General features: G+C 41.7%; 1 protein-coding gene across 18 annotated transcripts in view; it reads right to left on the bottom strand.

Annotated features, from left to right (window-relative positions):
- The window catches only part of Adgrg2 (adhesion G protein-coupled receptor G2), a 119,581-nt gene that overhangs the window by 72,388 nt on the left and 20,422 nt on the right, over positions 1-26,771 (bottom strand). For 9 of the 18 annotated variants that reach the window (XM_076562746.1, XM_076562749.1, XM_076562747.1 and 6 more), the window contains exons 1-2: positions 5,140-5,237; positions 1,997-2,041 (exon numbers count right to left, since the gene is read on the bottom strand). In XM_076562746.1, coding sequence (XP_076418861.1) covers positions 1,997-2,041; positions 5,140-5,162 — 68 coding nt within the window. In that variant the 5' untranslated portion in view covers positions 5,163-5,237. Of the gene's footprint in view, positions 1-1,996; positions 2,042-5,139; positions 5,239-26,771 lie in introns of those variants that run through there. The other 9 variants (XM_076562752.1, XM_076562764.1, XM_076562757.1 and 6 more) reach the window with 2 other exon arrangements.

The following is a 26,771-nucleotide window of genomic DNA, read 5'->3' as shown; positions in this document are numbered from 1 at the left end:
CAGCATGTGAAGACACCAGTAAGCCACAGCCTAGTGGCAAGGTATAGATTTATGGAGATGGATTAATTTAAGCTATAAGAACAGTTAGCAAGAAGCCTGCCACGGCCATACAGTTTATAAGCAATATAAGTCTCTGTGTTTACTTGGTTGGGTCTGAGCGGCTGTGGGACTGGCGGGTGACAAAGATTTGTCCTGACTGTGGGCAAGGCAGGAAAAATCTAGCTACAAAACCTGGTAAATGTAAAAGACACTTTCTCTTCATGGCTGATGGGGCTCAAGTTGGCTTAAAACAACAACAAAAAACCAAAGCACTAAAATACAATATGCTCTTCTACTGAAGATTAGACATCACCTCACCCCAACCCTACAGCAGCCACTCATAAAAGATTTTAAAATGGATTTGGTCCATAATCTGTTTCTACAGAATAATTCTATGAATAGGTAGAGGGGAGAAATAGGAGAGGGAATTGTGATAGTTTTACAATCTGACACAGTCGAGAAGCACCTGGGAAAAGAGTCTCAATGAGCAATTATTTAGATCAGGTTCGTCTGGAGGGGAGTTCTCCTGATTATGTTCATTGAGGTGAGAACACTGTCCACCATGAGTGGCTCCATTTCCTAAGCAGGGGATCTTGAACACTGTAAGAGTCGAGAACATACACAGGAGTTATTACAGCAACAGAAATGAAACTAGAACAGAGACTCTAGTTAAGAGCACTTAGAAGTCAGAGGCAGGAGGAGCCCCGGGAGTTCGAGGCCAGCCTAGTGTACAGAGTGAATTACAGGACAGTCCAGGGCTACACCGAGAAACCCTGTCTCGAAAACAAACAAAAATCCTTCAGTGCTGACCTGTACTTGGCAGGAAGTAGGAGTTGGTCAGAGCACATGGTATGGGTGCTTCAGGAGATCATACTGTAGAGGAAGGCGGATTCTTGGGAAAGCCATACCGCCTACACCTCCTAAACCAATATTATGGCCTTTCTTTGCTTTTATTACTTTATCATGTCAACTCCAGCTTTAAATCACAGCCTGCATCTCTACTAGCTGTGTGAGCCTACTTAGGTTTTTAAACCTTTATTTATAACAATCGCTTACTATTCTCTACTTTAATTATGTGTTATTTATTTTGTAAATTATTATAGGACTATTCTAATTTAAAACAATACCTTACTAGTATCTACTTTAATTATGTGTTATTTATTTTGTAAATCATAATAGGACTATTCTAATTTAAATTTGTTATAACAAACATTTATATTGTTTATAAGATTTTGACAATTTATATAAATTAAAACCCAGAAACAACCACTATTTGAGTCTCAAAAAAAAAAAAGAAAAAGTAATAATACTGGGCATAGGTTATTAGTAGAACACTAGCTTAGTACACGAAAGGCACCACAATTTGACCCAAAGTACTGCAAAAATTAAAGGAAGGGAGAGAGAGGGAAGGATGAAAGTCAGTAGCGGCTTCCGAATTGCTGTCTACAAGAGAGTTAAACAGAAATTTGGTTGAGAGTCACTCTGAAAGTTGCATGGGCACAGCCCTTCAGGTGACGAGAAAAAATACACCATTGTCTGTTTCAAAACATGACAAAAGCTGTTGGTGCCAGGGAAGCCAGTCCAAAGAGCAAGACAGCTAGACAATAGTCCAAAAATCCTATGTAAATAAGTCTCCTTCTTCAACATTCATTGTACCATGTCATTTCAATGTCTACTCCTACTCCAAAATCGCCACCATTTCCTGAAAGCCTATTCAAAAACAACTGGGTTACCAAGAAGAAAGGTTCAACAAGGGCCTTTCTGTAAGAAAAAGAAAATGTCTGAAGAAAAGAGAGCTCCAAGTGGGAATAAAGAGTTACAAACCAAACAGGAATACACAAGGTCGTGAGGAAAATGGAGATCCGGAATGAAGAAGGCAGAGGGATATGAAAGGGAAAACAACAGCAACAAAACCAAGTATGTTCATTATTTTCACAGTACTACCATCTGGACTCACCTGACAGGAAGTTCAGAGCAAAGAGGGGAGAAACTCTGTGCACATCTGAAAAGAAAACAAGAACAGATAATTAGGCCAATGCAAAGTGGACTTTCAGGGTGACAGAAGGCAATAATACTGCACACCAAGACTGCATGTTGACGGTAGACTTACAAAAGAAATGAACATGCAAGTCCTGCTACCAAGGAACAGATTATAACTGACAGGAACAACCCAGAAGCTAAGGGGTTTTCTTTGTGGGGGGTGAGGGAATGACCCCATCCACATATGCATTGCTGCTCAGTCTAAATCAGTGTTAATTGTGTTAGAGGTATGCTCTCGCAGAGGTCCTGAGTTTAATTCCCAGCAACCACATGGTGGCTCACAACCACCTGAAATGAAATCTGGTGCCCTCTTCTGGCATGCAGGGATACATGCAGACAGAACACTGTATACATAATAAATAAATTAATTAATCTTTTTTAAAAAATGGGTGACATCATTTCCAATGATTTGTTCTTGCATTGGTTCACTGCATAAAAAGAAGAAAGCTAATTGAGAATGAGCACACCTAACTCTCTTCTTTCTGACTTGGCTGCCTTGTAACCAGGTGCTTCAAGCTCCCGATGCCTTGACTTCATGGTCATAGTAGACTGTATGGGCCAAAATGAACAGCTCCTTTCTTAAGTTGCTTTTGTCAGGATAATTTTTCACCACAACAGAAAAAGAAAGTTAAGGGTACTGGAGAGATGGTTCAGTGATTAAGAGCACTGACTGTTCTTTCAGAGGTCAGGAGTTCAATTCCCAGCACCCACAGGGTAGCTAACAACTGTCTGTAACTACAAGATCTGACACCCTCACACAGACATGCATGTAGGCAGAACACCAATGCACATAAAATAAAAAAACACTAAAACATTGGATTTTAAAAAAAAGAAACTTGAGCAGATGGTGAGGTGATCAGAATAGATCACGGGTGTGGCAGACTCTTCTAGAGACAACAATTGGCCATGTATCACTTCATATTCTGTATCTTTTTTAGTAATTTTTTCTCAGATATTCTGAATCTTAACTTCCTTAGAACCTAAACTCCTTTACATCAAGTGTTGGGTAGTTATTTGACAGGTATTTATAAAGCCAAAGGCAAATTATTTTCTCTAAGAAGGTTAAGAAAATGACTATTGACTGACTAATAAGTTTGGCCCTGAGCTGAAAAGGGGAGATGGGGTCATTCATTACAGCATGACTGAAAGACCACAAACATGGTGGAGGGAAGAAACAGAGTAGCTATTTAAAGCACAGAGCTCTGCTTACTCCCTGATTTGTATCTTTTAGAATATTCCAGCACACTTTACTTTGGTACAGCTATTAGCTCAAAGATGACAGTCACTTCACATTAATGGCATCATCTCATGTGAAACAGAACCATCACGACTTTCAAAATCAAGATTTTCAATAAAGAAACAATCTATCAGGTCATCTTGGAGCCAACTGACATACTGAGATTTTATTGCTCATAGAAGGTTCTTTAAGAGGAAAAATTCATGTCTTAATGAATTAAAATCCAACATGCCAAAAACTCCATTAGGCAACGTTTATAGAAGGCAAGAAAAACTGAAGGCCAAACATGTTGTTCTGTCCTTGGATGAATGGATTACAACTGAATGGATGTATGACTGCCACCAAAACATTCACATAATCAAATGGAAACAAATTCATTGTGAGTAGAGTATGGAAATCATTGTATTGAAAATTTATAAAAATTATTTTCTACAGAGGAATTCCAAATAACATTTTGATGCCATTTCACAACTCAAGCATATTGTGTCTTCCAAAACCTTATTGACAACCACAATAAAGCACACTTAATTATTCCGGGTAATGCAGCTGATTAATGAACAACAGGAGGCTCCATTTTCTCCTTTGGAACATTTTCAGGTAGAAAAGTAGGACAAACAACAATGACATTTGTTTTTCCCAGTGGATGAAAAAACATGCTAATAATGCCCAAAGCTGGAGAGCATGTTGCAAAATAAATATCTGCATGCACCACTGCTGGAAAAAAAAACTTTGAGATTTTGATTTTTGAATTGTATAGACTTTATTTTTGTTTCTAGATTTTATTTTGCTCATAATTGTTTTTATTTTTTGAAATTAAAATGAAATTGCATTTGCTTCCCCCTTTCCCTTTCCTTCCTCAAACCTCTTCCAGGTACAAGAACTACAGGCAACTAAGGACTGCTGACAGAGGGTGAATTAGTCTTTTCCCAGGGATGAGCCTCCTAGTTGGTTATCTAATACTAAGTAGTCAATGCTGGAATCATATACATAAATCACATACATAAACAACTCTGGATGAACTATGTGTATAATTTATTCTGAAGATATTGTCTTTAAACACTAAAAATGTGCAGAGATTTTAAATTCAGAGGTATACTGGCATCCACAAATACATCAAGAAAAACACTATTATCACAGCCTCATGGGGGGTGAGGGAGGGATTCTCAATATCCAAGGAGATGAATATTTAAATGATGGCACAGCCACATTATCCAATACGGTTCAATGGCTAAAAGTGCAGTTGATTTCAATGACATTATAGAGACTGCCAGTGAAAAAAGCAAACTCTTGATACACTAATATGTATCCACGAGGCCATGTGAAGAAACGATCAAGCTGTACATGCGTGTGTTTGTTGGTATAGTGACATGGGTCAGCTCATATAAAAAAAATCATAGAAGAAAACCTACCAATCCTTCACAGACAGGACAGTTACATAGAGGGTGAAGCCAACTTTAATTCTATAGCGCACATCAATGTCTTCATGTATTATTCATACAAGTAAGGCTATTTCTTTTGGTGAAGAAAAGTGAAAGACTGAGGAGTAAACAGAGCTTCTAAATGAAGGTCTAGGGTGAGACAAATGGGAGGGGATGTTGTCATCACTTTGTCTGCTTATTGTCACCTCCCCTCCTACTTTGGGGCAGAAAGGCTTCTGATCTCAGAGACAAGAAAACAGTTTCCTTCCCAGAAAGTAGGAATTCACTTGAGCAAATTCCTGAAAACTATAGCAAAGAAAGGCTGTGTGAACTTGCCTGATGGACACTGAGGCCTAAACTTAACTAAAAAGCTACCCATCCTCCTGCCTGTGAATCCCAACTTACCTTGATGGACACCGCACCCCCATTAGCCCTCATCTCCCAGAGCAACTCATCAGGAAGCAGAATCTCATCTGCACCAGCACTTCAGTAACAAAACATAGTGGCTGCCAATGTTTGGGGATCTTACATCATTAAAAGGAAAGGGCAAGTCACAAAAGAAGTCCTATCAACTTATGTAAGAGATGGCACAGAAGAGAGAGGTTTCTCAGAGAAGAACAGCTAACTCACCAATTGCTGAGATTAACTGAAACCTCCCACAGTTGCAGAGTGCCCCAAACCATGACATCAGGAGGCTGGGGATGCATCCAACTTCCTCTATTTATCAGGCTGGCTAAAACCCAGGTTAAAGCCAGTTCAACAAGAAAAAAAAAAAGGCAAGTAGTCTCTCTCTACGAATGGTTTGAGTGGGGTGGAATCTCTCCTTCAGTGTATTTAGGACCCTGTTCCAGAGCAGAGGAGAGTTTTGAAGGAGTCTGTCTTTAAAACTCAGCTTTAGCTGCTCTGGTCCTCGGGCCATGCATCTTGAGGATGCTGGGAAACCCAGTGGGTAAAGTGCCCAGGTGACAGAAGCCTTGAGCAGCCATTCTGCTGCCCTCTGAAGCAATGTGTCCCTGATCAAAGAACAAAACAAAACTGTGATATGCAGCATTCTAGAAGGCTTGGTGCTTCCTAGGATGTAATGATTAATTAGTGACCCAGACTGAGGACTGGAGATTGGCTCACAATCCCTGAAAATGACACTAACATCGTGGAAGAAAGGACTAGAGGGCGAAGGGCCTTGACATTTAGGAATGGGGCCAGAAATCAATGAAGAGACCTTTCCCACACTGGTAGGGCAAACAAATAACATAAATGGTGATAATGGCGAAGATGGGGCCTAGTGAACACGGCTAGGACCAGACCATGCTTTAAGTTTGTCTGTACTGTCATTGAGGAACAACCATGAGAGATTCTAGAACCTTGTGGTCACCCTATTTATACTCCAATCCTTCTGTATAAGACCTTGTCTCTGCCGATTGGCTTGTTTGGTTCTGGATACAGCCCATTCAAAAGAGATCAAATGTGAGTTGGCTTTTGGAATTTCTGAATATAATCAATTCAGTAACTATATACCAAATGCCTACATGTATGTCTTAAGCAGGTTATATCATATACAAGATGCCTTGGCTAGTGGGACCAGTGGGACATGAATCCAGAATACTACGATTTCCATGGGTGCCATCTGAAATGGCAGCAACAAGCTGCACTGTGGAAGGGTCCCCTAATCCAGAGAAGGGAAATGGATCCAAGCAAATTGCCTCTGAAAGGTAATGATCTGGCTACCTCCTAAAGAATGTACTACTCTTCATGTAAGGACACAGGAGAGATCACTCCAAGAGAAGAAATAGCTTAAACTGAGACACAGGGCCAAAGTACTTAGAAAGGGAAGAACAATGCCATTATTAAATGGTAGGAGAGATGGAGAGAGCTGATGGAATTGTTTTCTGGGTCATCTCAAAAGATGGTCTCTTAGCCAGTGGGGAAAGCATGTGTGCTGAGACAGAATGGTCCAGCCTGGAAGTGGCTACCTCTTGAGACTGCTGCCACCATGGCATTGTTCTGCAACACTGATAGCATTCTTTTCTCCCCTGCTCCCTCTTGCTCTTTTCCCTTCCACCCTCCTTTGTCCTATATTTTCTCTCTTTTTCTTCCCTTCCTTAGCTTGAAGCTGACCAAGTGTATTCCAGTGAATGGAATGTTACCTCTGCTTAAGCTAGAGAAAAGGCATAAAGATCACATAATGAAAGCAGAGGGTGCACCTCAGTGGTAGAGCAATTACTTAGCATGCAGAGTCCCTGGTACCATCCCCAGATCCAGAAAAAGAAGAAAATTGGAGAGGACAAAAATAAGAGAGTGGAGTGGAGGGGAGAGGAGGAGAGGGAGAAGTTGAGGGGAGGCTGGGTGTGTAGTTCAGTTGGTAAAGTATTTGTCCAGCCTTCAAGAAGCCCTGGGTTTGCTCCCCAGCACCACTGCATAAAACAGGGCATGGCGGCATATAATTCTAACCCTACCAAGAGGTGAAATCGGTAGCATCAAGAGTTCAAGGTCATCTTTAGCTATAGTAACTAGTTTGAGGTCAGCCTGTTCTACACAAGATCCCGCCTCAAGGGAAGGAGTGAAGGAGGGAAAAAGAAAAAAGTCACATGGTAAGATACTCACCTCCAAATGACTTCCTGACCTCCAGTCCTAATATCCTAGATAAGGCAACTATTGCCTTCAATACAACATGGTAGTAATGAAAGATGCTAAAATCAACATGATTTCAAAACAGGTCATGATTCTTTTTAGCATACAAGCAATTGTCACCTTAAAGGTAAACACATCTGCAATGATTCACCAATTAACCATTTCACAAAAACATAACCTTACTATTTCACACAAAGGAGACTTAGGCTGATTTCTTAAATGCAAGTTGCACATTAAGCTGTAGCCACACAAAATTAGCTTCAAATGAACTTTCTTTGATTTTTATGAAAACGTCTCACCAGGAAAACTGAATGTAGACAAATACCTATAATCAACCCTGATTGTTATGACTGGCACGTCCTAATTAACTGTAAGCTTCTTTTTCCACTGTGAAACAACAAGGAGCATTTCACTCTGTATTTAAAGTGTGTTTTGATGTTTTCCTTTCAGTGATGAGAGACAATACATGGATGAAGAAATGAAGAAGTAATTGGACACATAGAATGAACCCATCACATAATTAAGAAAACAACACATATAAATGCTTCCTTCATTTAGCATGTCTTTGTCTGTTCTTGACACAAGTTATAAACAAAGGGCAGTTTGTTAAAAATGTTTGTTTCCAAATATATTTGCCATGTGATATGCACTAAGCCCTTGACTGCGCCTTAATTCAATCCTAGGGGGTAGAAGATGAGGACACACTTTTACTCAGAAAGTTTTATTGTTCCCGCTGGGAATGAGTAAGAAGCTATGTTATCATCTGGCCCTAATTTGACAGATATAACTGGGGAAGATAGGACATTGGTAACACTGCTTTTTTTTTTTTTAATTCAACGTGAGGACTTCAAACTCAACCTCAGGATTGCCGTCTTTGCTGAATTTGCTAGCAAAAGAAATGGCTAGATCTTCCCTACTATGGTAGACTGCAAAACGTGAATTCTTCACATGCCAGTATTCTCATCCGTTTACAATGTGGCTTTGTAGATCCTCCTGTCAAAAGGTGGAGTCTGTCTGTCCACTCCTTCAGCATGCACTGACCTTGTTCTTGCTTTGTCCCCAGGGTCCATCCAAGTGAGATGCAAACAGAAGCATAGAAATAAGCCTGAGCTAGTCTGCCAGATGATGCAAGCCACATGCTGGGTCACTCCAGTGCTCCAACAGCCAGCTAAACCCCCAAGTAATGGACATGCAGCTAACTTACGGTTGACTGCAGATGCACGAATGGTCCCAACTGTGACCAGCAGAAGGACTGTCCTGCTGAACTCAGCCAGGAGTGTGTGCTCCAAAGCTAAACTGATGAAATGGTTGTTGCTGGAAACTGTCGAATTTGGACTTGCTATGGTCTGAATGTGAAATACACACCCATTCAAGTGTTCTGTACTTGATCCCCAGATGTCGGCATGATTTGGGGGAAGTTGTGGAACCTCTAGGGGACTACCTGTAGGGAATGAGTGATGGGGAAAGGAGAATGGGTCCAGTCTCTCTACTTCCTGTTCTGCCTAGATGTGTGAAGGTGAGACATTTCAGCTGCACACACCCTCTGCCATAGAGCCACCTAATGCCATGCTTTCCCCACCATGGTGGGTTGTATCCCCTCAAACTTTGAACCAAAATATATCCTTCCTTCCTTAAGTTGCTTCTTGCACAAGAATGAGACATGTAACCTATACAGAAGTTCTTTGTTGCATAGAAAAAGCTAACTTGTACCTCTTTTCCTTTCCTTCTTCCTCATTCTTTTCTCCCTTTTGTACTTTCTTCTTTGCTTTCTGTAAGCACTACAGGGAAAGGACCACTGTGTTTAAGATGGTGGCCTAGGCTGCCTGTTGTTCAAAGCTAGCCTCAGTTACTTTGAAAATATTTCTTTTTTTTTTTTTTTTTTTTTTTTTTTTTTTTTTTTTTTTTTGGTTTTTCGAGATAGGGTTTCTCTGTGCAGCTTTGCGCCTTTCCTGGGACTCACTTGGTAGCCCAGGCTGGCCTCGAACTCACAGAGATCCGCCTGGCTCTGCCTCCCGAGTGCTGGGATTAAAGGCGTGCGCCACCACCGCCCGGCTTGAAAATATTTCTTAGTGCTATTGTTTGAATATGGGTAAGACATGTCCCTCCAGGGATCATGTCTTGGAAGCTTAGTACCCAGTTTGATGATGGTAAGAAATGATGGGACGTGGAAGAGTTGGAGCCTAGTGGGGAGTCTTAAGTCCTCAGAGGGGATTGAGGTAGTTCTCGATGGACCTAGGAGTTAGTTTTGGTGAGGAAGTCATTATGAAAGAATAAGCCCAGCTTCTTTTTGTAGCAGACTTTTTTTTTTTTCTTTTAGGCCACCAACCAGCTCCCAAATCATGAAACTGAGTTTTGAATGCTTGGCCTTAGCTTTGCTCCTTTCTTGCTAGCTCTTATAATTTAACCTGTTTCTCTTCATCTACATTTTGCCTTGGGGCTTTTTACCCTTCCTTCCTTCCCTCCATCCCTCCCTCTCTTCCTCTTTCTTTTTTCTCTCTTTCTCTCTTTCTCTCTTTCTCTCTTTCTCTCTTTCTCTCTTTCTCTCTTTCTCTCTTTCTCTCTTTCTCTCTTTCTCTCTTTCTCTCTTTCTCTCTTTCTCTCTTTCTTTCTTTCTTTCTTTCTTTCTTTCTTTCTTTCTTTCTTTCTTTCTTTCTTTCTTTCTTTCTTTCTGTCCTACTTTTCCTGCTTCTCATATCTGTCTGTCTGGTGGCGCATGGCTTCTGGCCCCAGACATATCCCTCTTTTTCTCCCTTGTTCTCTCTTTTGTCTTCTCTCTCAAACCTAGATTTCTCCTCCTATTAATTTTCTCTGCCTGCCAGCCCCACCTATCCTTCTTCTGCCTAGCTATTGGCTGTTCAGCTCTTTATTAGACCAATCAGGTGCCTTGGGCAGGCAAGGTGAAACAAATGCAACACATCTTTACATAATTAAACACACATCCCTACTTTGTTAAACAAATGCAGCATAAACAAATGTCACACACCTTTACACAGTTAAAGCAATATTCCACAGCATAAACCAATATAACACATCTTTACATAGTTAAATATTCCACATCTTTGTCTTCCTTTGTAATGTCTCCACCTCACATGCATCCTTGTGACTGTGATGCCATCTGTTATGAGAGGTTGCAGCCAGGGGTCCAAAACAAAGCCTCGGGTGTTTGATTATAGCAGCAGAAAACAGATTAATATACTCTGGAATGCTGCAGACATTGCGTGGTATAAGGGTCCTATGCATGGAGTGATGAAGTGAGATGTCTTTGCAGCCAGCAGACTACAGTATGGAAACTAGCAGTCAGCAGGTCATCTCAGAGCATTTTCTGGTGATCACCTCCCTAGGAGAATAATTTGTCATTGACATCTGTTGAATGTGTTCTAGACATTTCTTCTTCCCATTACTCCTAGCCATGGGAGGAAAAATATAATAAGAAAATATATTTTCAAATCAGACACCCAAGGGTTAAGGAACATATCTAAGACTGCCCCCTTCCTCATGTGGCAGACCAGGCTAAGAGAGCAGAAAATAAATTTTTTATTAGGAAATAACACACTGTGAGTGGTAAAATGCTTAGATTTCTATTTGTTTACTAAACCAATAAAAGAAAATCAATAGGATCATCTTGCTAATGACATCAAACCACTCAGTACAACTCAGAAGGCAGAAAAGGTCATTTCTTCAAATGCTTTTCTTCCCTTTACCACATTTACAGTCTGTGCTTTATTTCCACTCCAATTTGTTTTTTTCCCTCCTGAATGATGTTTTCCCAGACTTTTTGAAAGCTTACTTTGCCCTGGTGTCTTGGAACTTACTATTTGTTTGTGGTTATGACATTAATATTTAGAAAGGTCAAGTAAGATGCCAGGGCTGGATAAATACCTATTTTCTTTTGATGATATTGTCAATGGGATCTTTTTCTTCCTCAGGATTCCCTGAAGGAGTGATCATCTTCTCTAGAGTAGTGGTTCTCACCCTTCCTGATGCTTCAACCCTTTAATACAGTTCCTCATGCTGTAGTGACCCCCAACCATAACATTACTTCATTGTTTCTTCATAACTCTAATTTTGCTACTGTTAGGAATGGTAATGTAAATATCTGATATTCAGGATATCATAACCCACAAATTGAGAACTACTGTCCTCGATGCATTTATTTCCATAATAATCATCAAAACATTAGGTGGATAGGTATGTTCATGGCTCCTATCAGGTAGTAAAAATAGGAGGAAAACTCTCAGGAACACATTTCTAGGACTTCACATAACCATATCATGTTCTGGATGACAAGAGGAAGGATCCATCTCTTCAAGCATCTTCCAATACCTCCTGTGGTGGTTTGAAAGAAAATGGCTCCCATAAGGAGTGGCACTATTAGGAGGTGTGGCCTTATTGGAGGAAAAGTGTCATTGTGGGGGTGGGCTTTGAAGTCTCTTTTGCTCAAGCTTCCCTCAGTGTGATGTTCAGTTGACCTCTTGTTGCCTGCAAGATGTAGCACTCTTAAGTACTCCAACACCATGTCTGCCTGTTTGCCACCATGCTTCCCACCATGGTGATAATGGACTGAAGCTCTGAAACTGCAAGCAAGCCACTCCAAGAAAATGTTTTCTTTCTAAGAGTTGCCCATGGTCACGGTGTTTCTTCACAGCAATAAAAACCCAAACTAAGACACCTCCTCTCCTATGTCTATTGCCTGATACTGTCCACAGAACCTCCCTTTTAAAGGGGAATTATTTTTCTTCATTAGTTTTGTTGTATGTTTTGATTTTCTGAGGCATGGTCTTGTATATAGCCAAGACTGGCCTGGAATTCACTGTGTAGTCCAAACTGGCCTCAATTTCACAATCTTCCTGTCTCAGCCTCCCAAGCATTAGGATTACAGATGTGCAGCACCACATCTGGCTCATCTGTTTGTAATAGTAATAATCTCTTACAGTTATACAATGATTTGGAATAGTCAAAACACTTTTGTATGCATTACCTTGTTGGACTCTTGTTTACAGAGTAAACAAATTCCTAGCCCTGTGCTAAAGTCTGGGGCTACTCTGGAGAGCAAGGTGAGTGCAGCCCTAGGGAGGAGCCACATGAAAAACTAACACCAAGAAATGCAATACTGCAACTGAAATAGGGAATACAGTGAAAAGCATCCAGAACTCTGGATAAAGACAGCGGTTTAAAGGTAAGTGGATAGAAGTAGGCCCATACAGGCGCAGAGAAAAACTGCGGCCAGTAGAAGAAAACGTATGTACAAAGGCACTGTGGTGGGAGGGACGACCACTCATGTAAGGAAGAACGTATAGGCCAGAGTGGGCAAGACACTGATGGGCAGGAAGGAAAAGAAACTGTAAAAGATGACAGTGAATTGTCAGGAAAGTCCTAGCTCCTGTGCAGGGTGGGACTCAGTGGCTAAGATAAAGATGAGTGCTTTGTTTTCTACAGAGTGATGGAGAGTCACTGAAGGATTTTACACAGTGGGTAATCCGTTCAGACCCTCACTTTAACAATAGCATTCTAGCTATTGCATGGTGAGTGGATTGGCAGAGGATAGGGCAGAAATGGGAGTACAGTTTGGGATTCCTGTGCTCCATGCTCAAACATTGTTCTGAAGATATAAGCAATTCAATAAAGTGAAAATTCCAAGTCAGGAATATTATCAAGGAAATGGAGACTCAGACTTGGTTATGTAGTAGAAATGTCTAAAATATCATGGGAACTCCAGTTCATAAAAGCGTGAAGATTTAAAATAACTATATATTTAGGCATTCCGTCTGCATCAGGGGTCACATAATTTTTCTTTAAATCAGTGGTTCTCAACCTTCCTAATGCTGCAACCCTTTAGAGTTCCTCATGCTGTGGTGACCTCCAACCATAAAATTATTTTTTGTTGCTACTGCATAACTGTAATTTTGCTACTGTTGCGAACATAAATATCTGTGTTTTCTGAAGGTCTTAGGCAATTCCATAAAAAGGTTGTTCATTCCCAAAGAGGTTGCAAACCACAGGTTGAGAACCACTGCTTTAAAGGGTCAGATAATAAATATGTCCAGTTTTGTGAGCAGTGGTATTTCTGATGCAGCCTGCCATTGTAGTAAAACACGACCACAATCTGTAAATGAATGAGTATGGCTATGCACCAGTAAAACAGGATTTACAGAAATGTGAAGCTCTCACGATTTGCCTATGGGCAATAGCTTGCCCTGCTCTATGCCAAGAAGAACATGACTATGGGATTGATGGGAAGTGACAGTGACAGTGATGGCTTGGAAGGTGGTGGTGGTGGTGGTGGTGGTGGTGGTGGTGGTGGTGGTGGTGGTGGTGGTGGTGGTGGTGGTGATAAGCTAGCAGGAAGGAGATGGATGGGACAGCTCTGAATTGGATGCTGTAATGGATAATTTCAATTACTGACTTGATTAAGAACCACCTCACAGCATCTCTGAGGCATACCTTTCAGTGTGTCGGTGACAGCTTTGCTAGAGAGATCAGTTGAGAGGGAAAGGCCCACTCCGGATGTATGTGGCTTTCTCCCTTGTAATTGGGTCTCAGACTGAATAAAAGGAGGAAAGGAAAAAGCCAGCTGAGTACTAACATTCTTCTTTCTCAGCTTCCTGATCTTCAAGAAATGAATGACATCCTACCACCACTGCTCTGAGTCGTTCCTGGCACCATATCTTTCTTGTCATGATGGACTCTAGCTTCTGAACCGTGAGCCAAAATAAAATCTTCCCTTCAATTGCTTTGTGACAGGTATTTTGATCACAGTAATGATAAAAATAAGTAAGAGGTATTAAAAATGACAAAGTGCTGCTCACCACCGAGACTTCACCTGGTCCACGGGAGGCTCAGAGTAACCTAGTGGTAGGGTCGGCATTAGAGTCCAGTCCAACAAAGTTCCCGTCACAGCCCCTACCCCTCTATCAACCTAATCATTGACCCCTCAGTGTTCCAAAATCCTATGGTTGCCAGAGTATACAGTGTAGGTTATATGGGATATTGCTTCAAATGTTTCACCTTCATAATTACATAGTTTCCCTACAGCTAATGTCACCTTCCAGGTTCCTTTTGTATCAACCCACAAGAAACAACTCAAAAATAAAACAAATAGCAACAAGCCAATACTAGCAGTCGGCAGTCAATACTGAATTGGCTGGGGGCACAGAATGCGCTGGGAATCTGGAGAAGGTGATGCCATTCTCCTCCGTTCCCTCCTCCAGGAAAACCTCCCAGTTGTGACCGGGTCATCTCTTTGTTTCACTTCTCTTCCTCTCTCATCAAAGACATTCTCTCCCAAAGCATCAACACTACCTGCTCCTTTTGCTTACAAGGCATTCCAATGATCTTGTGTGGCTACACCGGAAGTGGAGTTATTTTTAATACTGGATAGTGTAAGGTTGGGTGTGGAAAGCCAGAACGGGAAGCCTCCAGCAGTGGAAACTCCTCTATCACCAGGGAACTTGGCTGTAGCATCAAGCTCTGGCCTCACACCAAAGCGGGGCCATCCATTTTCTTCTTTTTTTAGTACTATCCTCTTTGACCCACCCAGCACGGAGATTCGTTAGCATGTTTTGCCAGCAGAGCTGGCAAACTGCAACTTGTCAGGTTCAATGGCTTTCATTGACTGCCTGAACAGAGTCCTCTGAAGATTGCAAAAATTGGACTCACAAACAGACCATAAAATTCCTACCACCCACAAGTGTCTGGACACTGCCTTTTCCTAAATGACCCCCAGCACTGATGCAGCATGGGTGGCTTCGGAGCACTTTTTAAAGTGATCTTTCCAAAACGGAGGTGTTCCAACTGGTGTGGGGCTTCTGTTATTTTTTTTTTCCCCTTGAAGTAAAAGACTGACTCCCAGATATTTTGAGAAGACGAGAGCCAGCTGCATGAATTTGAGTTACTCACCAAGCAAATCATTCAGCACCAGGCCCAGAAGTCCGCCTGAACTGTGAGCTGCACTGGCCTGTCACTTCCCAGGGTTGTAACTCACTTGGACACACTGTCAGGTGAGTAAGGTGGCATTCGCGTGCCTCAGTTCAAGTGTAAGCGTCACAGTAGCAAGGCCACAGAGGCCGCTCATAGTAGCCCTTCTGACCCCATACCTGCTTAACAAGCCACACTCCACTACTCAGTATATGGAATGGGAAAAACATTCTATTGGTAAACCTAGAATTCAAATGATGAATCAGGGTGCCGAGAGCGTTATGATTCTAGTTCTCATCTGTACAGGTTAGTCTCAGGGACATCTGGAATAAAAGTATGAGTATGACAGGAAATGTTCCTACTGCCTTCCAGGTTCTCGTTGAAATGTGTGGGTTTGGAAAACTGGGGTTCAGTTCATGGTACAACATTGGTCTGACATGGGCAAGCCCCAGCACCGAGGGGGTTCAGAAGAGTAATGGCAGGGAGGGTGTGGTACACCTCTGTAATCTCAGCACTCAGAGGGCTGAGGCAGGAGGAATGCTGTGAGTTCAAGGCCAGCATGCCCTACAGAGTGAGACTCTGTCTCAAAAAAAAGTCACCTTAGGAGTGGAGAGATGGCTTGGCAGTCCGGAGCACTTGATGCTCTTGCAGAGAATAGGGACAGTTTTCATCATTCTCATGGTGACGGCCACAGCTGCCTATAACTCTGGTTCCACGGGATCTGACACCCTCTTGTGACCTTAGCAGGCAGTGCACTCACTAATATGGTGTGTATACAGACAAGTGGACACATACATATACATAAAAATAAAGGCAGAATGTTTAAAAGTCCCCCTAAAACAACACAAAACAAAGCCACCGATCAAAATTGGAACATCAAGTGACAGCTGGTATGGTTCTCAGGAAAGAGTGCTTAATAACTTCATAGATCCTTGTGAGTGCCACTAAGTATTAACCACAGGAGCGATAGAGCTCTGTGGTTGTACATGAAGTGATGACAAAGCATTTGAGGAAGTGTAAGTCCCTGAATTTCAGTTTTGACACTGCCATTTGCTACCCCTAAACCTCAAACAAATACCTGGGGTTCTCATCTACAAAATGTGCCTCAGTTTCTTCATCTACAAAATGGGAATAATCTAAATAGTATCTGTCTCCTGGCTGTTAGGAAATACATATGTATCAATACATTTAGAACACATAAGATGATCCCTGGCACATAGTAAATGCTCAATATAGCAATGATCAGTTTTGTACTTATGAAGACGTTGACAACTCTATTTCCTATGAAACTAGTTCTGCCTGAATAATGTTTAATAGGCTCCTACAAGTAAAAATAAATTAAAATATCTCAAAATATCCACTTTAAAATCTCACTTTCCAAAAATGATATAAACTGCCTTTAGCTGTCCTACGAAATAATGCCACATTGTTGTTGTGTGGTGCTGAGGATTGAACCCAGGGTCTCAAGCATGCAAAACATGTGCTCTACCAATGAGCTGTATTCCCCAAGCCAATGATGCCCACTCATTGACAACATTTTTCAAGCCCTCATATTCCAGAAAAAAAGAGAGATGGAGGGATGCAATGGGATGTTTGTGCTGAGTCCTAACAATAACGACTAATATTTCATCTGAGCCCATCACAAATTCCAGGAGAAAGTGCTTACTGATATTTGCTGCCTCTCGGCCTCTGATTCTTTACTCATAAAGCGGGGATCATTGCCATCTTTGTTTCCTCAAAATTGGTCAGAGCAAGGAGTCAGCCAAGGGCAAGTGCTCGGCCCAGCATTGGATAGTCCACGGCCGTCGATGTCATCATCGCCTGCTTAGGTGAACCAGACACCCTTCTGACTGTCTCACATCTGCCTCTGGCCTGTGTGTGAGACTGTGCTACTCTAGAAAATTCTATGTCTGCCATGCTCATGGTCCTCCTGCCCCTTCTCCCCCTGGAGCAGCTCCCCTCATATGGTCCTTTGCCAACCCTCTTCCCCAGGCCTTACTTTCCTATTCAAACCTTATTGGCTAAACAGCTAAACAGCTAAAATCTCTGTGTTTGACCCTTAGCGTGAAGGTCCTATCTCTTCAAAAGGCTTTTGTACTTTAAAGCAACTCAGATGGCTGAATTAGTAAGGCTGCCTTATTTTAAAAAGGAATTTTGGGGACTGAAGAAGAGGGTTCATTCTCTCATCCTGCTAGGGACCTCAACCAGGCCATCCCCAAGCCGATCCGTAGCAGAACTCCACCATTGCATCAAGGGCAAGTGCTCTGTCCTGCTTGGGCTCACTCCCAGTCAATAAATATTTGTTGAATAAATACTATGTGCCAGGCACTGTGTGAGGCACTAGGAACACATCGGTGAGCAAAAGAGGCACAGCCGTGCCTTTTCTGGACAGCGCACACGGGCAGGCATTCAAACGAATCCCAATGTAAACGGAGAAAAGTCTGCAAGAGAACCATGCGGTCAACACACAGGGGCTGAATTATGCTCTTAGAGGAGGCCATGACACAGACAGTACATTGCTCATTAGTGCAAGGAAGGTTAGCAAACAGAACGTGTGGCACTTACGATCACTCCTATTGAGACACAATTTGGCAGGAGGCAGATTAACATTTTGCCAATGCGCCAGAAAACCTTAGCTCCTCCAAGCTGGAGAACATTCCATTTCACTCAGTTTCTCTTCTCTATTGCCTCCCTCCCTTTCCTTCTAGAGTCTAGACTAGGCTAGACTAGGACATTTATGTTTTCTCTCATTGACTTTTTTTTCCACTCTCATTAAGTTCTTTTTCCCCTCTCATTAAGTCTTTCTTTCACTTAAGTCTCTCTTATTAAGTTTTTTCACATTGCATTTTAGATACAACTATGTAGGAAAAAATGTTTATCTTTAAAACAGAACAAAATTACAATACAGATTGAGCATCTCTTATCAGGCTTGCTTGGGACTAGAAGCGTTTCACTTTTTAAAGTGACTTTGAATTGAGGATATAAGCATAGGTTTGACCCATTGAGCATCCCTAGAGCCCCAAATCTGAAATCTGAAATGCTTCAAATCTAAAACACTTGGAACTTTGTGTAGGCACTCAAACAACAAACACGAACTCCAGACTTGGAAGCCGTTTGGACCTTAGATGGTCAGATGAGAGTGGCTTAGCATATACTTAGAGAACATTAGGAGGGGTGTTGGTTAGTAAGCTGTTGAACTAGTTACACAATTAAGACTGCAAAACGTACTCTAAAGCAGGGGCTGGGGGGACTACTGTCTTACTGTCTATTCAGTATAAGGTAAGATTCCACCGTCGGGTGGGAAATTTGTTTGTTTCATCACTTTTTTTCCTGTAATTTCCAAAATTGTAGTGATAATGACATTATTTCTGAAAACAAGACAAAACAAACAAACCAAAACCAATGAATCTTACAGGGAAAACATAGTTTGTTGGGATTTTTTTTTTCTGTGCATGTAACAGCCCAATGAAGCTAGATTAAAAATATGATCGGGAGCTTGGTAAAACCTGTGTGTGAATCGTAAAGCACGAAATAGAACTAGAAAGTGGAGCTGGGGCAGGGGAGGTAGGTCAGTAAGGCTCAGTAAAGCACTTGTTATACTCACAAAGGGCCCACTTGCGCTTCCTAGCACCTACATGGCGGCTCACAACTGTCTGTAACTCCAGTTCTAGGGGCTCCCACACCCTCTTCTGACCTCCACGGTCACAGTACACATATGGCATATACACCCAGCTTCAGGCAAAACACCCATACACATAAAATAAAAACAAATAAATCTTTTTTCAAAAGGAATATAATGCTCGGAAATGTATAGGAGGGTTGAGTGGAGTCCCAAGAACAATCCTGGTGAGACAATGACATCTGAGCCAAGAGCAGCAGGTTAAGGGTGTGCCAGGAAACGTGAGGGGACAAATGGTTCTGGCAAAGGCCCTTCAGTGACCCATGGGCTCACACAAGCGAAATCACTTTAGCGATCAGATTTGATTCCATGGAAGCCATGAACAGGTCAGGAGAAAACTGAGTGATGGGCTCACACGGTGTCGGTAAGAAATGACAGCCAGGTCTCGGCTTCATTCGTACCCACACACTCGGTGTCTGCCATGAGCGTATCTAGGCCACTCCTATAACTGAACGTGCAAACTGGGGTCAAACCGATTCCTGTTACTTAATACGGCAAATGCAGACAGAAGTCAGGGCTGTCTCGATCCAATCAGCTCACATCATCATATCTAGCAAGTGTCCTATTACAGACGAAGACACTGCTTCATAAACCGAGAAAGGTCTGGGGAGGTGAAGTAACTTGCCTGAGGTCACAGAGTTGGAAATGGCTTCAACACTTTGATACCTTCTAGAGTACTGCCTTTCTGTGTTTCACAGGCCAGGAAGCTCCTGGGGGTAAAACCCGGCCTATGTTAATCCCTGGGGAGCAGGAGCTAGAGCTGAAAAAGGTAACAGCCTTTTGGGAATTAAATACTACCACCCTGCAACACCAGTAATGCTGGATGAGCATGTTAACCCGGACAAAGTCTCAGTTCGGTCACCTGGGAAACAAAGGTCCTGAGACTTGCTTCACAACACCTCCACAGACGGTGTTTGGGACAGTGCTATGGAAACGCAAGAGCACAATCCAGATAATGGTTCCCCATGGCTGGCTCCCTAATGAAAAACTGCATTCCTCTGAAAAGGGCTCAATAGTATTCCCTGTCGAAAGCCCAATAGCTTTGTGGCTCATATGGTGTAGGCTGCGTCCACCGAACTCTGTGGAGGCATCATCAAAGTGCCAGAGGCAATCTGAAAATGAATAAGCTTGGCTGCGTCCCAACGAAACTCTATTTACAGAAACAGGTGGAGTTCCCCACGTAGTTTGCCAACCTCTGGCCTAGAGAAATGTTATTTCCGAATGCAACCCCTCAGCACCTCATTCCTGATTCATTTTCCTGATCAGACAGAATCCCTTCTCACCCAACACACTGTTACACCTCACTCAATTCTTCTCTTCTTCCTCCATGTTGTCTAGGCATGGCTTCTGTCTGTTTAGCTCACTGTTGAGGTCCCGGTGTGCAGTACTGACACATAGTAGGAGCTGACTGGTAAGGGTGGCTGACACATAGTAGGAGCTGACTGATAAGGGTGGCTGACACATAGTAGGAGCTTTACCAATGTGTCAAAAGAACACAGGCAGGAATGAGTCAAGAAACAAAAGAAACTGAAGGTCTTCTTGGGAGAGGAAAGCAAAATTAGGCCAAGCCAATAAGAAGAAGGATGACAGGGAAAACCTGAGGGGGCGGGGCCACTACTGCAAATAAACATAATCAATTTTGTCATTTCTTGTAAGCTAAGGGAGAAAGAAGGCTTATTCCCAAATCTAGTTTTGTGGGTTGTGAGCATCTGGAAGAACTAAAGCTTTGAAAATGTCCAAAGTAACCAGTTACATGCAGCTAAATAGTGGTGGTGGTGGTGGTGGTGGTGGTGGTGGTGGTGGTGGTGGTGGTGGTATGTGTGTACATGTACAATCCCTGCTCTCTCTCACTCTGCCAGAAGTGGGCTTGGCTGTTCACTGGGAGTATTTCAGAGACAAACCCAAAGACAAAGTAACAGGCTGGAGCTATGTATATCTAGCAATGAGTCTGAAAATGATTTTGAATGAATTGCAAATTGCAGATCACAGTCAAAACTCTACACAACCTAGAATCACCTGACAAGAGAGTCTCAACGAAGGACTGCCCAATTTGGGTTGGCCTGTGGACATGTATGTAGGTGATTGCCTTAATTATGTTAATTATGCAAGAAGCCCCAGCCCACTGTGGATGACATCATTCCCTAGGCAGGGTGTTTTGCACTGAACAAAAGTGGAGAATTTGAGCTGAACACAAGCAAGCGTATTCATTCTCATTTTTGCTCTTGACTGTGGATGGAATGTGACCAGCTGCCTCAGGCTCTTGTTGCTCTGACTTCCCCTCAGTAACTGACTGTAACCTGGAATTGTGAGCAAAAAACAAACCCTTTCTCCTCAATTTGCTTTTTGTCTGGGTATTTTATCACAGCAAAAGAAATGAAACTAGACTGATACTAATCTAAAGTTTGCAATGCATAGATGGAGGAGGGGCTCATGAAGCCCCACCCCAACTGAGGAGCAGCTGATAGGAGAAGCTGATAGCTTCTCTCTCCTTTGAGAGAAGGAGAGTCAGTTTTTTTCTGAGATGTAAACTCTGGTAAGGTGTGTGTGTGTGTGTGTGTGTGTGTGTGTGTGTGTGTGTGTGTGTGTGTGTGTTAAAATCTAGGATCCCCATATGAGAGCATACAAAGCTAAAGCTGCCACAGCCCCAAGGGGGCCAGAATTTCAGATATGTTTCCCCTAGTACATACTGACAAAGCACTGACCTGGCTCAACAGGCCCCCAGACAGCAAAGTCCACATCAGTGGCCAGACCAGATGGTTGATGGAGACACCCTGCTTTGATCGCTTATGTTGACTGTCTACAAGTAGCTGAGTCCAGCAACAATGGCCACAAGATGATGTGGCTCACTGTACTTTGGGTACCACTGTGATGCTATCAGGGGAAGAATTACCAAAAAATACTGTAGTTGATGAAAGATCTCTATGAATTCAAGGCCAGCCTGGTCTACAGAGCAAATTTCAAGATAGCCAGGGCTGTTACACAGAGAAATCCTGTCTTGAAAAACAAAACAAAAATATATAACATCCCTCAAATCTTTCTCATACGTGCAATAAATTATTTAATTGAAAGGTCTCCTTTGCAGGAACTGATAAGGAAATAACTACAAAAATAAACTAGCACAACCCTTTCCAAAGCTAACAACAGATGGAGCAGAAAATTGAGTCTGTCTGTAGTACCCATTCTGTCCTCTAAGTGGGGCCAGTCTCAACCTGTAGGAATCTAGTGACATCACACTTTTTGAACTCCAATTGACTGGGTGGAGGTAGGGCATGCTGAGACACATCAGCCAGGTTCTGTGCCCATTTACATTTACACAACACATTTAAACCAAGGGAATGAATGTCAAGTTCTGAACTTTTCAGGCTTCAGTCAGATGAATAGATGAGATGCTGGGGGGGGGGGGCGTATGAAACTGCAAAGCTGGGCCCACTGCTATTCAGGACTGAATGGTGCTCCAACACCATTTATATGTTGAAGCCCTGACTCCCAATGTGCTCACATTTGGAGATGGGATACTAGGAAGGAATTAAGGTTAAATGAGGTCATATGGGTGGGGACTTACTCCAATAGAACTGTGGCTTCATAAGAAGTGGAAATGAGCTTGTTGCCTCGTTCCTCACCCCCATGTCCTGCCTCCCTCCCTCCATCCTCTCCTCACTCCCCCCTCTCCGTTTCCTCCTTCTGTCTGTCTTCCCTTAAGTGAGAACACTATGAGACATTACCTAAGCTATCTGAAAATCAGGATGAGAAATCTCACTAGACACTGTGCTAGCATCTTAACCTTGGACTTCCAGTCCCCAGATCCATGGGAAAGAACTTTGTTTTTTAAGCCATCCAGCCTAAGATATTTTATTCTGATGGGTAACTTAAAAAGTTATGTTCTTTGGTTTCCAAGATTAGAGAGAAGCTGGCCATCCATTCTTGACATTTTTAATTGTTCACATTAAAAGTAGCCCTGCTGATGTGGCCTGTGTTCTAAGACACCAAGTCCAAAGGACTAAGGATCTCTAACTAGGTCTCCCAAGGAACTCAGAGATGTGGCCACTTAATCTGCAGGGCAACACAGCCTGGCAGAGGTCCACACCATCACTGTGAGAAAATCAGTACAGAATGTCAAACATGAGAGGAATCACTAAAAGGGGACTTTCCAGTCCAGATCCTTGGGGGAGGGGCGTCCATCCTATCATACTTATGAACATAGGGTGAGGACCAGGCAAGGCAGCCCCATAGTCCCCTAAAGTGCACTCAGAAACAAACATCAATGTTAAATTCACTTCTTGTCTAGAGAAGGAGAGCAAAGCTAGGAACATGGCAAGGAGGATTAGTGATTATTCACGTACAGCTTGGGAAAGGGGGTATTGGTACAGACTTGAAATATAATGTCATGGGTGCGTTTCTAGTAAAGTGAAGATCCAAGAAGGTCTCCTCATCCTGAGGATCTAGGCAGAGTGAACAGAAGAGAAAGCCAAAGGGGGAAACCTACAGAGAGTTGGAAACTGGAGGCAGGCAGGATATGGCCAAATTCAGAGGCAAAAGTTAGAGATCTGGTACCCCAGGGAGGGGATAAAAAGTGCAAAACCCACATTACTACAGAGCCCAGGAAGCCAACTGGGTGGACATGATTCCCAAGCAGCCCAGTGACATGGAAGAATTTTCTCCACCAATGGCCTTATTTTCAGCCACCTGAAAATCTGGTGCCATACTAACAAATAAATACCAGTGAACCTTGAATTGGGATTGTATTAAAAATGAATAAAAAGCACTTCCTGACTGTTGACATTGCAGAAACCTGCCTTAGTTTTGGTTCTTTTGGCTGATAACCTAAAGGTCCTGATGGAGAGCAAGTACTTTATTTAAGATGTGATCTCATGAGACACAGAGAATGGCAAAGTAGGACAGAAGCAGGGAGGCCACTGAAACAGGGTATTTTCAAGTCAGTTACCACTGGGGGCCCTGAAGTGCAGTTTGGGAGAATTCTGGAAATTTTGCCACCTAAAGGCAAAGGACCTGGGACATCCATACCCAGAGAAGGGGGTGGGTGGTTTCACAGCTGCCCTGACCCACTCCTTTCTTTATGTCAGTACCTGGGAAGGGGAAGAGACAGACAGACACATATACACACATAGAAGGGGAGAGGGAGGAAAAGAGGAAGAGAGGGAGGGAGATGGGGAGGGAGAGGGATGGAAGGAGAGAGAGAGAAACAGGAGTTGGAGACTTAGCTCAGTGGTAGAGCGCTTGCCTAGCAAGTGCAAGGTCCTCAGCTTCCCCCCAAAAATCTGTTATTAAAATATCTTACATGCCATATACTGTAGATCTCTGAAGTGTTTGAAGATGACCTGTCTATCTAAAATATATCTCTGTTTGACCTTGAAAACATACCTAATATGACTGACTAAAAATTTGATTGTAATAACTAACTACTAACTTGCATTTCTTTATATCCCAATTAGTTGGTAACAATAACTTTCAAGGACTAGCAAATTGCATTACATTATAAAATGAGCTGTATAGGTACAATACTTTGAACAAAATTAAAAATATGTGTACAGTATGTTCTAACAAAAAATAATCTCAAATTTGTATCAATATACAAAATTTGTATACAATATACAAAAATCCAATCCAATTTAAGACTAGTAGTTGCTTTTTAAAAGCAGATTCAATAATCTACCTTTTTATCTTATCATATCTATATCCTCCCCTTTTTCTTTTCAGGGTAGATTCAATAATCTACCCTTTTATCCTATTACTTCTATATCTCTTTTTTTTCAGAGTAGATTCACTAATCTACCCTCTTATCTTATCATTTCTTTATATTTCTATATCATATCCCCCTTTCTTCTTTTAGAAAGAGATTAACTATGAACAATAACAATTTTTAACCAACCCCTAAACAAACATAAATATCCATAATTCATTTTTTGGGAATGTGGGTGTAGTTTTCTAGGCTACTTCCTACTGATTGAGGGCACTGATAGTCTTATGGGAACACAAAGAAAATTTGGGATTATGGTCAAGTCCTGATTGGAGTAGTCTATGAGACTATATCATCTCAGCTAGCCATCTCTATATTTTCCTGAGCAGCTTGTAGTCCAAAGCCAATCTTTGGGTGGTGTTTGTCAGCTTGGTGGTGTTATCATTGTCCTGTTGGAATCGTCATTGTGAGGTCCTATCATCTTTTTGGAGACTTCAAAGTCATTGTTAGGCATGGTCCTGGTTCACTGCAGAAAATATTTTTCTTGGGACAAGGTTTGGATGATTTGTCCTTTTTCGTCAAATGTCTTATTTGTCCAATGTTCTTCAGATTCCTTAGCCTTCATTCTCCTAAAAGACAAAAACAAAACCCTTCCCCAACCCTAAATTTAGGGAGTTTCCAAGTCTAATCTTTATCAATTTTGATTAATAGTTTCTCCTGCATTTTTTGTTTTCTCTTCTATAGCTTTTCTATCATCCAGAGCAGTGTGGTCTTTTACAACAGGCATTAGGTTCTTAATTGCTCTGAGAAGAAGTTTCTTCCATGATGACAGGAAATGACTGAACAGAATTTGACATGGAAACCTACAAAAGGTTCCTCGGGATGTTTCCTGATGGCAAAGGGTTATCTTGTCTGTCCCTTGTTGATCTACATTTGTTAGTCCAATGTCTGCCTTTGCTATACCTTCTGCATAATCCAGAAGGGGAGGGCATTCTGTTGGGATTATTCCTTGAAAAAACATTGTTTGCAATCCCTTTTTAGGTGACTTTGTTTACTGCATTTGAAACATTTGACATTACTATTTTTCTTCAAACCTCTGGAAATCACCTCTCCTATCCAAGCATCACCACAATCATGAGATTCAATATTAATTGTATCTCGACTCCATTTCTCGAAGGATGCTTATCTTGCCTTTAACAGCCTAATTACCTTTTGCATTATGCATTAGCATTTTCAAAAGCCAGAGATTCAATAATTATTTGTCTAGCTTCTGAATTTGATGTCATTCTATTTACTACTAAAGTCAATCTTTGTAATAAATCAGTGAAGGTTTATTTTGGTCCCTGTATAACTTTAGTAAATGACTCAGTTTTCTTTCCTATTTGTTCAGTTCTATCCCAAGCATTCAAGGCTGCCATGTGGCATAAAGCTAGGCTGTGGTCATCATATAAAGATTGTCTTTGTGTATCAGCATAATAGCCTTCTCCAAGAAGCTGATTTGGGGATATTTCCATACCTCTAGCCCTACTTTTTTGTTCAATGGTCTTAGCCTCATCCTTCCACCAGGTCCTCCATTGTATTTGTGGACCAGCCTCTAAGATAGCTATAACCAAATTTCTCCAATATCCTGATATTACACATTGACCATGAGTTTAACATCTGCTTCATGAAAGATGAGTGGATGCCATATGAGACTATTACTTCTTTGAATTTCCTCAAATCTAAAATTTGCACAGGAGTCCAATCAGCTCATACAAAAACTTGGGGATAGCTATCATTTGGTAGTTCCTGTAAGGTTACTAGATAAATTAAGGTTGGCTATTTGAAAGCCATAGGCTGTTTCTCTGTAACCTTATAATGCAATGTTGAGATTGGTTCTCCTTTAAATTCTTCTGTCTGAGTCTGAATATCTCTATGATTTGTTTTAACAAGTTTTTCAAAAACTTTTATCTTGGCACTCATACTAATCAACTTTTTAAATGATAAAACAAAAATGATCAAATAAATAATATTTATAATTGACATTACATAAATACCATCTACATTAATTATCCTCTCATTTAATTGTTCCATGTTCAGAACATCAATCATATTATCAGAGACCAAACTCCCTCCATTGTA

This window comes from Peromyscus maniculatus, chromosome X, assembly GCF_049852395.1.
Source record: "Peromyscus maniculatus bairdii isolate BWxNUB_F1_BW_parent chromosome X, HU_Pman_BW_mat_3.1, whole genome shotgun sequence".
Classification (NCBI taxonomy): domain Eukaryota; kingdom Metazoa; phylum Chordata; class Mammalia; order Rodentia; family Cricetidae; genus Peromyscus; species Peromyscus maniculatus.
This window is presented reverse-complemented; position numbering and strand designations above follow the sequence as displayed.